Source organism: Nerophis ophidion, linkage group LG16 (assembly GCF_033978795.1).
Source record: "Nerophis ophidion isolate RoL-2023_Sa linkage group LG16, RoL_Noph_v1.0, whole genome shotgun sequence".
NCBI classification, from domain to species: Eukaryota; Metazoa; Chordata; class Actinopteri; order Syngnathiformes; family Syngnathidae; genus Nerophis; species Nerophis ophidion.
The window spans coordinates 50,935,064-50,947,016 of NC_084626.1; the positions used below are offsets into that span (position 1 = coordinate 50,935,064).

General features: G+C 45.9%; 1 protein-coding gene across 1 annotated transcript in view; it reads left to right on the forward strand.

The window, feature by feature from the left end:
* The window catches only part of LOC133535534 (protein SSUH2 homolog), a 34,245-nt gene extending 27,289 nt beyond the window's left edge, over positions 1 to 6,956 (forward strand). Inside the window, exons 11-12 of the mRNA XM_061875445.1 lie at positions 5,012 to 5,119; positions 5,301 to 6,956. Of these exons, the coding sequence (XP_061731429.1) occupies positions 5,012 to 5,119; positions 5,301 to 5,438 (246 nt within the window). The 3' untranslated portion in view covers positions 5,439 to 6,956. The remainder of the gene's footprint in view (positions 1 to 5,011; positions 5,120 to 5,300) is intronic.
* Positions 6,957 to 11,953: the final 4,997 nt, after the last annotated feature.

Consider the following 11,953-nt stretch of genomic DNA (forward strand, 5'->3'; position numbering starts at 1 on the left):
CAACAGGTGACAAAAAAGTTGGGAAAGGTGGCAAAAAATACTGATAAAGTTGAGGGATGCTCATCAAACACTTATTTGGAGCATCCCACAGGTGTGCAGGCTAATTGGGAACAGGTGGGTGCCATGATTGGCTATAAAACAGCTTCCCAAAAAAATGCTCAGTCTTTCACAAGAAAGGATGGGGCGAGGTACACCCCTTTGTCCACAACTGTGTGAGCAAATAGTCAAACAGTTTAAGAACAACCTTTCTGAAAGTGCAATTGCAAGAAATTGAGGGATTTCAACATCTACGCTCCATAATATCATCAAAAGGTTCAGAGAATCTGGAGAAAACCAACATTGAATGAGCGTGACCTTCGATCCCTCAGACGGCACTGTATCAAAAACCAACATCAATCCCTAAAGGATATCACCACATTGGCTCAGGAACACTTAAGAAAACCATTGTCACTAAATACAGTTAGTCGCTACCAGGGGCGCCGCTAGGGATTTTGGGCCCCATGAAAAGAATCATTACACATAATTTCATCATCATTAGGGGCCTCTCTGGGCCCCTCTCCATCATGGGCCCCTAGAATCAGTCTTCTTTACCCCCCCCTTTTCGGCGTCCCTGGCCGCTACATCTGCAAGTGCAAGTTAAAGTTCTCCTATGCAAAGCCAAAGCCATTTATCAACAACATCCAGAAACGCCGCCGGCTTCTCTGGGCCCGAGATCATCTAAGATGGACTGATGCAAAGTGGAAAAGTGTTCTGTGGTCTGACGAGTCCACATTTCAAATTGTTTTTGGAAATATTCAACATCGTGTCATCCGGACCAAAGGGGAAGGGAACCATCCAGACTGTTATCGAGGCAAAGTTGAAAAGCCAGCATGTGTGATGGTATGGGGGTGCATTAGTGCCCAAGGCATGGGTAACTTACACATGTGTGATGGTATGGGGGTGTATTAGTGCCCAAGACATGGGTAACTTACACATGTGTGATGGTATGGGGGTGCATTAGTGCCCAAGGCATGGGTAACTTACACATGTGTGATGGTATGGGGGTGCATTAGTGCCCAAGACATGGGTAACTTACACATGTGTGATGGTATGGGGGTGTATTAGTGCCCAAGGCATGGGTAACTTACACATGTGTGATGGTATGGGGGTGCATTAGTGCCCAAGGCATGGGTAACTTACACATGTGTGATGGTATGGGGGTGCATTAGTGCCCAAGACATGGGTAACTTACACATGTGTGATGGTATGGGGGTGCATTAGTGCCCAAGGCATGGGTAACTTACACATGTGTGATGGTATGGGGGTGTATTAGTGCCCAAGACATGGGTAACTTACACATGTGTGATGGTATGGGGGTGTATTAGTGCCCAAGACATGGGTAACTTACACATGTGTGATGGTATGGGGGTGTATTAGTGCCCAAGACATGGGTAACTTACACATGTGTGATGGTATGGGGGTGTATTAGTGCCCAAGACATGGGTAACTTACACATGTGTGATGGTATGGGGGTGTATTAGTGCCCAAGGCATGGGTAACTTACACATGTGTGATGGTATGGGGGTGCATTAGTGCCCAAGGCATGGGTAACTTACACATGTGTGATGGTATGGGGGTGTATTAGTGCCCAAGACATGGGTAACTTACACATGTGTGATGGTATGGGGGTGTATTAGTGCCCAAGGCATGGGTAACTTACACATGTGTGATGGTATGGGGGTGTATTAGTGCCCAAGACATGGGTAACTTACACATGTGTGATGGTATGGGGGTGCATTAGTGCCCAAGGCATGGGTAACTTACACATGTGTGATGGTATGGGGGTGCATTAGTGCCCAAGACATGGGTAACTTACACATGTGTGATGGTATGGGGGTGCATTAGTGCCCAAGGCATGGGTAACTTACACATGTGTGATGGTATGGGGGTGTATTAGTGCCCAAGACATGGGTAACTTACACATGTGTGATGGTATGGGGGTGTATTAGTGCCCAAGACATGGGTAACTTACACATGTGTGATGGTATGGGGGTGTATTAGTGCCCAAGACATGGGTAACTTACACATGTGTGATGGTATGGGGGTGTATTAGTGCCCAAGACATGGGTAACTTACACATGTGTGATGGTATGGGGGTGTATTAGTGCCCAAGGCATGGGTAACTTACACATGTGTGATGGTATGGGGGTGCATTAGTGCCCAAGGCATGGGTAACTTACACATGTGTGATGGTATGGGGGTGTATTAGTGCCCAAGACATGGGTAACTTACACATGTGTGATGGTATGGGGGTGTATTAGTGCCCAAGGCATGGGTAACTTACACATGTGTGATGGTATGGGGGTGTATTAGTGCCCAAGACATGGGTAACTTACACATGTGTGATGGTATGGGGGTGCATTAGTGCCCAAGGCATGGGTAACTTACACATCTGTGAAGGCACCATTAATGCTGAAAGGTACATACAGACTTTGGAACAACATATGCTGCCATTTAAGCACCGTCTTTTTCATGGACGCCCCTGCTTATTTCAGCAAGACAATGCCAAGCCACATTCAGCACGTGTTACAACAGCGTGGCTTTGTAAAAAAAGAGTGTGGGTACTTTCCTGGCCCGCCTGCAGTCCAGACCTGTCTCCCATGGAAAATGTGTGGCACATTATGAAGCGTAAAATACGACAGCGGAGACCCCGGACTGTTGAAGGACTGAAGCTCTACATAAAACAAGAATGGGAAAGAATTCCACTTTCAAAGCTTCAACAATTAGTTTCCTCAGTTCCCAAATGTTTATTGAGTGTTGTTAAAAGAAAAGGTGATGTAACACAGTGGTGAACATGCCCTTTCCCAAGTACTTTGGCACGTGTTGCAGCCATGAAATTCAAAGTTAATTATTTGAAAAAAAAAAGTAAAGTTTATCAGTTTGAACATCAAATATGTTGTCTTTGTAGCATATTCAACTGAATATGGGTTGAAAAGGATTTGCAAATCATTGTATTCTGTTTATATTTACATCGAACGCTATTTCCCAACTCATACGGAAACGGGGTTTGTACCTTGTCTACAGTGTGTGTGTATACATATATACTGCATATGTGTGTGTATGCGTGTGTGTGTGTGTATATATATAAATATATATATATATATTATTGTCCAGGGTGTACGCCGCCTTCCGCCCAATTGTAGCCGAGATAGGCATCAACGACCCCAAAGGGAATATATATATATGTGTGTGTGTGTGTGTGTATATACGTGTGTGTATGTATGTATGTGGATATATATATAGATATATATATCTATATATATATGTATACATACACATTTTAGCAGGGGACTCTACCCAAATGATACTAAACACTTCCCAGTCACAACTATTACAAACATCACTATCAGCCCGTTGACCTTCTAGAAACTTAAACTGCAGCTCAACTAGCTCACAGTATAGGCTCGAGGTGAAGGCTAATTAGCTTTTAGCGTAACGTTAGCTCATTTTGCTGTGTGTTGTGTGTGTGTGTGTGTGTGTGTGTGTGTGTGTGTGTGTGTGTGTGTGTGTGTGTGTGTGTGTGTTAGGGGCAGCAAAGCACTGTCTGTCTGTTATTTCATTGAACTCCATTGTGTTTAGGGATGAATAGTCTCTCCTATTGCAATTGTACTAATTTGAATCATTAGTAATGTAGCAGCCTAGTTTTGAATAGCAGGGTCCCTGCTATCACATGTTGATAAAAATACAACATTTACATAATAAAAGTCAACTACAGGCTTCCCAAATGCTGTAATAAATTAAGCATGATGAGTTGACATTACTTGAATGTGGAGGAGTTCAAGTACCTAGTAGTCTTGTTCACGAGTGGGGGAAGAGTGGATGGTGAGATCGACAGGCGGATCGGTGCGGCGTCTTCAGTAATGCGGACGTTGTACCGATCCGTTGTGGTGAAGAAGGAGCTGAGCCGGAAGGAAAAGCTCTCAATTTACCGGTCGATCTACATTCCCATCCTCACCTATGGTCATGAGCTTTGGGTCATGACCGAAAGGATAAGATCACGGGTACAAGCGGCCCAAATGAGTTTGGGTCTCTCCCTTAGAGATAGGGTGAGAAGCTCTGCCATCCGGGAGGAACTCAAAGTAAAGCCGCTGCTCCTCCACATGGAGAGGAGCCAGATGAGGTGGTTCGGGCATCTGGTCAGGATGCCACCCGAACGCCTCCCTAGGGAGGTGTTTAGGGCACGTCCAACCGGTAGGAGGCCACGGGGAAGACCCAGGACACGTTGGGAAGACTATGTCTCCCGGCTGGCCTGGGAACGCCTCGGGATCCCCCGGGAAGAGCTAGACGAAGTGGCTGGGGAGAGGGAAGTGAGGGTTTCCCTGCTTAGGCTGTTGCCCCCGCGACCGACCTCGGATAAGCGGAAGTTGATGGATGGATGGAGTTGACATTAAACAGTTTCAATGGAAACTGTTTAAAGTTGCACTTTTTATATGTAGAAGAAAGGTTTTTTCATTTTATTCAATCAAAGCAACAACTTGAGGCAGTTTAATGTGGATTAACGTGGGCAGAATTATAGTGTTCCCAACGTTAGAAGAATAAAGCCATTGTTTACAAATTCGGTAAATAAATAACTAAAAAAATTATATTTTGTTGTTTTCTTACTGTACCGAAAATGAAACGAACCGTGACCCCTAAACCGAGGTATGTACCGAACCGATATATATATATATACACCCGTGTGTGTGTGTGTGTGTGTGTGTGTGTGTGTGTGTGTGTGTGTGTGTGTGTGTGTGTGTGTGTGTGTGTGTGTGTATGGATGTGTATATCCATCCATTTCCTACCGCTTGACCCTTTTGGCTCAGCTGCATTCCTGCGGAAGGCGGGGTGCACCCTGGACAATTCGCCACCTCATTGCAGGGCCAACACTGATGGACAGACAACATTCCCACTCCACATGTGTACATAATAATATTGTACATCTGTGACTTCTGTCACATGTAGCACCTACTGAGCTAGTTTTTCCACTTGCCAGGTGTATCCACTCCTGGGCTTCCCAAACCCGGCCATCTGCCAGGCGTCCGAGCGCCTGGTGCGCGAACACCAGAGCAAGTACGGCCAGACCTCCAGGATCCTGCAGCAAGTGAGTCAACACAATCCTGCCCTGGTCAGGAGACAACCAAGTACTTCTCACATCTGTTAAGGAAGTGGTGGGGCACAAAAAAAAACAAAGAGAACGCATTCCTCCCAAAAACAGGAAATGCCCTCTACTTCCTGGCTAACCTTTTATGCTAAGTTGGTAACAAAGGCTGTGTCTTGCTCAGAGGCAGACCGTGGAGTTGATCCCCATCACCCGAGTGGGCTACAAGTGGAAAGGCGACTCTCACGTCTACTTCGTGTACGGCAACGAGCAGCTGGTCAGCAGCGACTATCCTGCCACCTGCTGCTGCGTCATCCTGTAAACGCAGGACGCCGTGCGTCTTCCTCCCCTCCTGCCCCCCCCCGAGCGAGCGGGGAAGCGGAGCCCGTCCGCACGAGGAAGTCGCCCAAGTGTGGCCGTCTTGAAATGGCCTTTATAAATTGGTAACCCGCCACTTTGGTTCCGTTGTAGTCCAAAGGCACCATTTGGAGCAGGAGGGGGACTCATACGGCCCCGTTCTGCGCGATTTACCCGACACGAGAAACGTGACGAATTCACTTTATCCGCCAGAGTGTGTAATATCTCAAAATGTGTAGTGTGGCAATTCCAACTTTGACTACTATGTAGAGTGCATTGCAAAGTGATCTCTTCCTCTTACGCGAGACCCGTATGAATCCCTTCCCTTGTACGGTATCTGTCTTTTTCTGTCCATAATCGTCCTTCTTGTCTGTCGGCAGGAAGGGGACTCATACGGACCCGTCCGGCGCTATTTACCCGACACATGAAACGTGACAAATTCACTTCATCCGCCAGTGTGTAATATCTCAAAATGTGTAGTGTGGCGATTCCAACTTTGACTACTATGTAGAGTGCATTGCAAAGTGATCTCTTCCTCTTACGCGAGACCCGTATGAATCCCTTCCCTTGTACGGTATCTGTCTTTTTCTGTCCGTACTCGTCCTTCTTGTCTGTCGGCAGGAAGGGGACTCATACGGGCCCGTCCGGCGCGATTTACCCGACACGTGAAACGTGACAAATTCACTTTATCTGCCAGTGTGTAATATCTCAAAATGTGTAGTGTGGCAATTCCAATTTTGACTACTCTGTAGAGTGCATTGCAAAGTGATCTCTTCCTCTCACGCGAGACCCGACCAAGAACGGGGCCGTATGAATCCTTTCCCTTGTACGGTATCTGTCTTTTTCTGTCCATAATCGTCCGACTTGACTCTCGGCTGGAAGGGGACTCATACGGCCCCGTTCGGCACAATTAACCCGACACATGAAACGTGACAAATTCCCTTTATCCGCCAGAGTGTTTAATATCTCAAAATGTGTAGTGTGGCAATTCCAATTTTGACTACTATGTAGAGTGCATTGCAAAGTGATCTCTTCCTCTCACGCGAGACCCGCCCAAGAACGGGGCCGTATGAATCCTTTCCCGTGTACGGTATCCGTCTTTTTCTGTCCATAATCGTCCTTCTTGTCTGTCGGCACAAAGAACTCTACCTCTCACTCTGAGACCACTATGCTACTTTCACTTTCACTTCGTCATACATCAGCCTTAACTTACCACTGATATACGCTTGACTTTGTTTTGGGGCCTTCAACATTTTTCAAAGGGTGCATACGAGACACATGTCTGCATGACTCGTGTCAAAGGGCATTTTCCCAACATCTCTCAGGTGTGTCGACAAAGTCTTCATCCGTTTTTTCAGTGAAGCGCTCATTACTTTGTTTCTTTTCACCGCAAAGTTACGAACCTGATGATGTATTTGATGAATTACTAATAACCATGCTTTTATTCCCATTGTTTGAAAGAAATAAAAGTCCATATATCCATCACAGTTTTAGACGTCCCCTCATGAGACCGTACAGGACTGTACCATATTTGCATTGTGGCATTCGCCTCTACTTCCTTGTTCCCAGCATACCTCACTGCAAATAATATCAACCACCGTCTCCAACAAAGGTTGCAGAGTCACATCCCCCCCTTTTTGCAAAGCTGCCAGGTTCATCTATTAACCAGACAAGAAGGAAGGAATTAAACAGAGACAGGATTCAATTTGGCTCATGAGGAGAAACGTCTGGGGCTGTACTCTTGTACAGTCTTCCACCACGCTCTGACAAGAGAGTTCTACGTCTCCACTTTTATTTGGACTTTCCCTGATTACATAGCAACAGCTGTTTCTAAGGGGAGAGGGGGTTGTAAAAAGCTGTTGCACTCCGGTCACAAAACAGTTCAAAGAAAAGGTGCCAGGAGCTTTGTCAGGTCCTGCTCCCTCTCCGCTTTGTAGACAAGATCCTCCTGTGGATCACAATAGAGCAAAGAAACCGACACCTTTATGTCGCTTCCCATCGTACAGGGTGGAGTTTTACAAGCCTTTAGCTTGGTAAGATCAAAGACATCTTTTTTCTCCTTGCCGGGAAATTATGGGAACACAAAGTTTTGTGATAACTTATATACGTTAATTCTGACAAAATCCCCAATGTCTTTGGGTACCTGCCATATGTCCTTTCCCAATGTCTCCTTTAGGTCTGGCTCCCCTGCTTGTGGACCTTTCTCAAAGGTGGGTGTGACATCCGCTGGCCTTTTGTAGCCTCTGCAAATAGACTACTGTCCAGGGTGGAGAAGGGATTTGATCAAGAGGTTCCCTTGTTGACTTGACAAGTCCCAGTACTTGCCCCGCATGACCCCCGTACCTTACATGTGTGTTCCAATTGTTGGCGGTGTGATGGGTGATGAGCCAAGAAAACGCCATTGAGGAATCGTCGAACAAAAAGCTTGATTTGTTTCAGCGAGCCTCAGACTGGAACTGCAGCTTCCAGGTGAGTTTGGGTCTGATTACTCTTATGGTGTCCTCTCAGACCATTGTCCTTAAATACCTTTTACACAAAGACCCTTACTCTTCGTGACTCTAGCCTTGGAGCTGGCTAGTCTGGACAAAGCCTAATTTGTTGCTTGGCCAGTCAATCTATTTCCTCTGATCGGTTTGAGTCGGGTGACCTCTACTCCTACTTGTGAGGGATTCCTACCAGATGTTGTTAATGTATTCACACTTCCTCCTTAAATCCAAACCTTTATTCCTTTAGGATTCCAATTTCCTGGGGGCAATAGCCACCACTTCCTGGAGAGTTTGTGATGCACATCTGCACCCGAAGCTATCTAAGGGCATATTGCCTTAATAGGATAATCCATTAAGGATTCTGTGACCACAGGACCTTACATGTGTGTTACAATTGTTGGTCGTGTGATAGGTGGTGAGCCAAGAAGACGCCAACGAGGAATCGTCGAACAAAAAGCTTCATTTGTTTCAGCGAGCCTCAGACTGGAACTGCAGCTTCCAGGTGAAAGAGTTTGGGCCTGATTACTCTTGTGGTGTTCTCTCGGACTACTGTCCTTAAGTACCTTTTACTCAAAGACCCTTACTCTTCGTGACTCTAGCCTTGGAGCTGGCTAGTCTGGACAAAGTCTAATTTGTTGCTTGGCCAGTCAATCTATTTCCTCTGATCGGTTTGAGTCGGGTGACCTCTACTTCTACTTGTGAGGGATTCCTACCAGATGTTGTTAATGTATTCACACTTCCTCCTGAAATCCAAACCTTTATTCCTTTAGGATTCCAATTTCCTGGGGGCAATAGCCAACACTCCCTGGAGAGCTTTTGATGGACATCTGCACCCGAAGCTATCTAAGGGCATATTGCCTTAATAGGATAATCCTCTAAAGGATTCTGTGACCACAGGACCTTACATGTGTGTTACAATTGTTGGTCGTGTGAAAGGTGGTGAGCCAAGAAAACGCCAACGAGGAATCGTCGAACAAAAAGCTTCATTTGTTTCAGCGAGCCTCAGACTGGAACTGCAGCTTCCAAGTGAAAGAGTTTGGGCCTGATTACTCTTGTGGTGTCCTCTCGGACTACTGTCCTTAAATACCTTTTACTCAAAGACCCCCACTCTTCGTGACTCTAGCCTTGGAGCTGGCTAGTCTGGACAAAGTCTAATTTGTTGCTTGGCCAGTCAATCTATTTCCTCTGATCGGTTTGAGTGGGGTGACCTCTACTCCTCCTTGTGAGGGATTCCTACCAGATGTTGTTAATGTATTCACACTTCCTCCTTAAATCCAAATCGGTATACCTTTAGGATTCCAATTTCCTGGGGGCAACAGCCACCACTTTCTGGAGAGCTTGTGATGAACATCTGCACCCAAAGCTGTCTAAGGGCATATTCCCATAACAGGATAATCCTCTAAAGGATCCTGTGACCAAATGCAAATGCATGCTATTTCACAGTTATATAAGAAAATTGAATACGGTATTATTTACCACACCGTGCTGTCTTTTATCTGCACATCCAATAGCACTGGTAAGGGCCACTGGCAGATTGTCCACAACACCCAGAGTTGGTAGATAGGATTGTTCATCCACAACAATCGTGACTTCCACAGTAGGGTAGGAGTGTTTGTCTCCGTGCACACATGCAACTTCTTTAACCCGCTATAGTCCACCATGGCACTGAATCCCTACAAACTAGCGACAGTCAATTACCGGAGTACACTAAAGCAGATACTGATTCACCAGTAACAGTCACATTTTTGAATCGCTAACACCTTCAATCTTCATAGATTTAGCACAAGTTGGAATAACAGGCCCCACCTAACTTAGCTTTTCGTAGCGGGCACAAAGAAGCGTTATGTCCCAGCTGCTGGCAGTAAAAACAAATCAACTCCTTACTACTGACTTGCTGCCGGGCTTCGGGGTACAGGTGGCGGCCGGGTAGTTCTGGGCTGTGATTAGGTCTTATGACTGTAGCTCTCGGTTGCTCGGCCCCCACTCCTGGTGTTGAGGTACTGCAGGGCCAGTAATAGCCGCTAGACCTTCGGTGGACTCTTGTTTCTTCACCGACTTGCGGATGTCTCCAGGAAACACGCAGAGCAGTCGCTCCAAGTCCATCTGCTCCTTCAAGTGCTGCTCCGGCCGATAGAGACCTCGCAGGCGGTGATAGGTTTCCGCTGGGTTCTCCTCCGATGGCACTGCAGCAGAGCGAAACTTCGGTCGGTAGGTCTTTGGCGAGATGTCGAACTTCATCATGCTTGCCTTCTTGGGTAGGATTGGGCATTCTCTTTCATGGCAGTGTTGGCCCCCAATGCCTTCCCTTTTGAGCAGAGGAACTAGACGACAAGCCCACTTATCCTCTGGCTTGGTCTCACTGCCCTCCCCTGTTTCATACTGAGGAATTTTTGGCTTACTGTATGCTCCGCTTATACAGAGAGTTCTGGCGACCTCCAGTGGAGAACTGCGGTGTAGCTTCTGTGTTGGTGTGGGTATGTTCAGGCGAGGGCTGGTGGTTGTCCTTTCAGATGCTGGTGTGGTTTGATGACCTTGTGGATTGGTTGGGGCAGCTTGCCACTCCTGAAGCATTTAAGTGCCATCTTAAAACTCATTTGTATACTCTAGCCTTTAAACAGACCCCCCTTTTACAAACCCCGTTTCCATATGAGTTGGGAAATTGTGTTAGATGTAAATATAAACAGAATACAATGATTTGCAAATCCTTTTCAAGCCATATTCAGTTGAATATGCTACAAAGACAACATATTTGATGTTCAAACTGATAAAAAAAAAAAAATTGGTGCAAATAATCATTAACTTTAGAATTTGATGCCAGCAAAACCTGATAAAGAAGTTGGGAAAGATGGCAATAAATACTGATAAAGTTGAGGAATGCTCATCAAACTCTTATTTGGAACATCCCACAGGTGTGCAGGCTAATTGGGAACAGGTGGGTGCCATGATTGGGTATAAAAACAGCTTCCCAAGAAATACTCAGTCTTTCACAAGAAAGGATGGGGCGAGGTACACCCCTTTGTCCACAACTGCGTGAGCAAATAGCAACGCTTTTCAAAGTGCAATTTCAAGAAATGTATGGATTTTAACATCTACGCTCCATAATATCATCAAAAGGTTCAGAGAATCTGGAGAAATCACTCCACGTAAGCGGCATGGCCGGAAACCAACATTGAATGACCGTGACCTTCGACATCAATCTCTAAAGGATATCACCACATGGGCTCAGGAACACTTCAGAAAACCTCTGTCACTAAATACATTTGGTTGCTACATCTGTAAGTGCAAGTTAAAGCTCTACTATGCAAAGCCAAAGCTGTTTAACAACAACATCCAGAAACGCCGCCAGCTTGTCCGGGCCTGAGATCATCTAAGATGGACTGATGCAAAGTGGAAAAGTGTTCTGTGTTCTGACGAATCCACATTTCAAATTGTTTTTGGAAATATTCGACATTGTGTCATCCGGACCAAAGGGGAAGCGAACCATCCAGACTGTTATCGACGCAAAGTTGAAAAGCCAGCATGTGTGATGGTGCATTAGTGCACAAGACATGGGTGACTTACACATCTGGGAAGGCACCATTAATGCTGAAAGGTACATACAGGTTTTGGAACAACATATGCTGCCATCTAAGTGCCGTCTTTTTCATGGACGCCCCTGCTTATTTCAACAAGACAATGCCAAGCCACATTTAGCAGGTGTTACAACAGCGTGGCTTCGTAAAAAAAGAGTGCGAGTACTTTCCTGGCCCACCTGCAGTCCAGACCTGTCTCCCATGGAAAATGTGTGGCACATTATGAAGCGTAAAATACGACACCGGAGACCCCGGACTGTTGAAGGACTGAAGCTCTACATAAAACAAGAATGGGAAAGAATTCCACTTTCAAAGCTTCAACAATTAGTTTCCTCAGTTCCCAAACGTTTATTGAGTGTTGTTAAAAGAAAAGGTGATGTAACACAGTGGTGAACATGCCCTTTCCCAACTACTTTGGCACA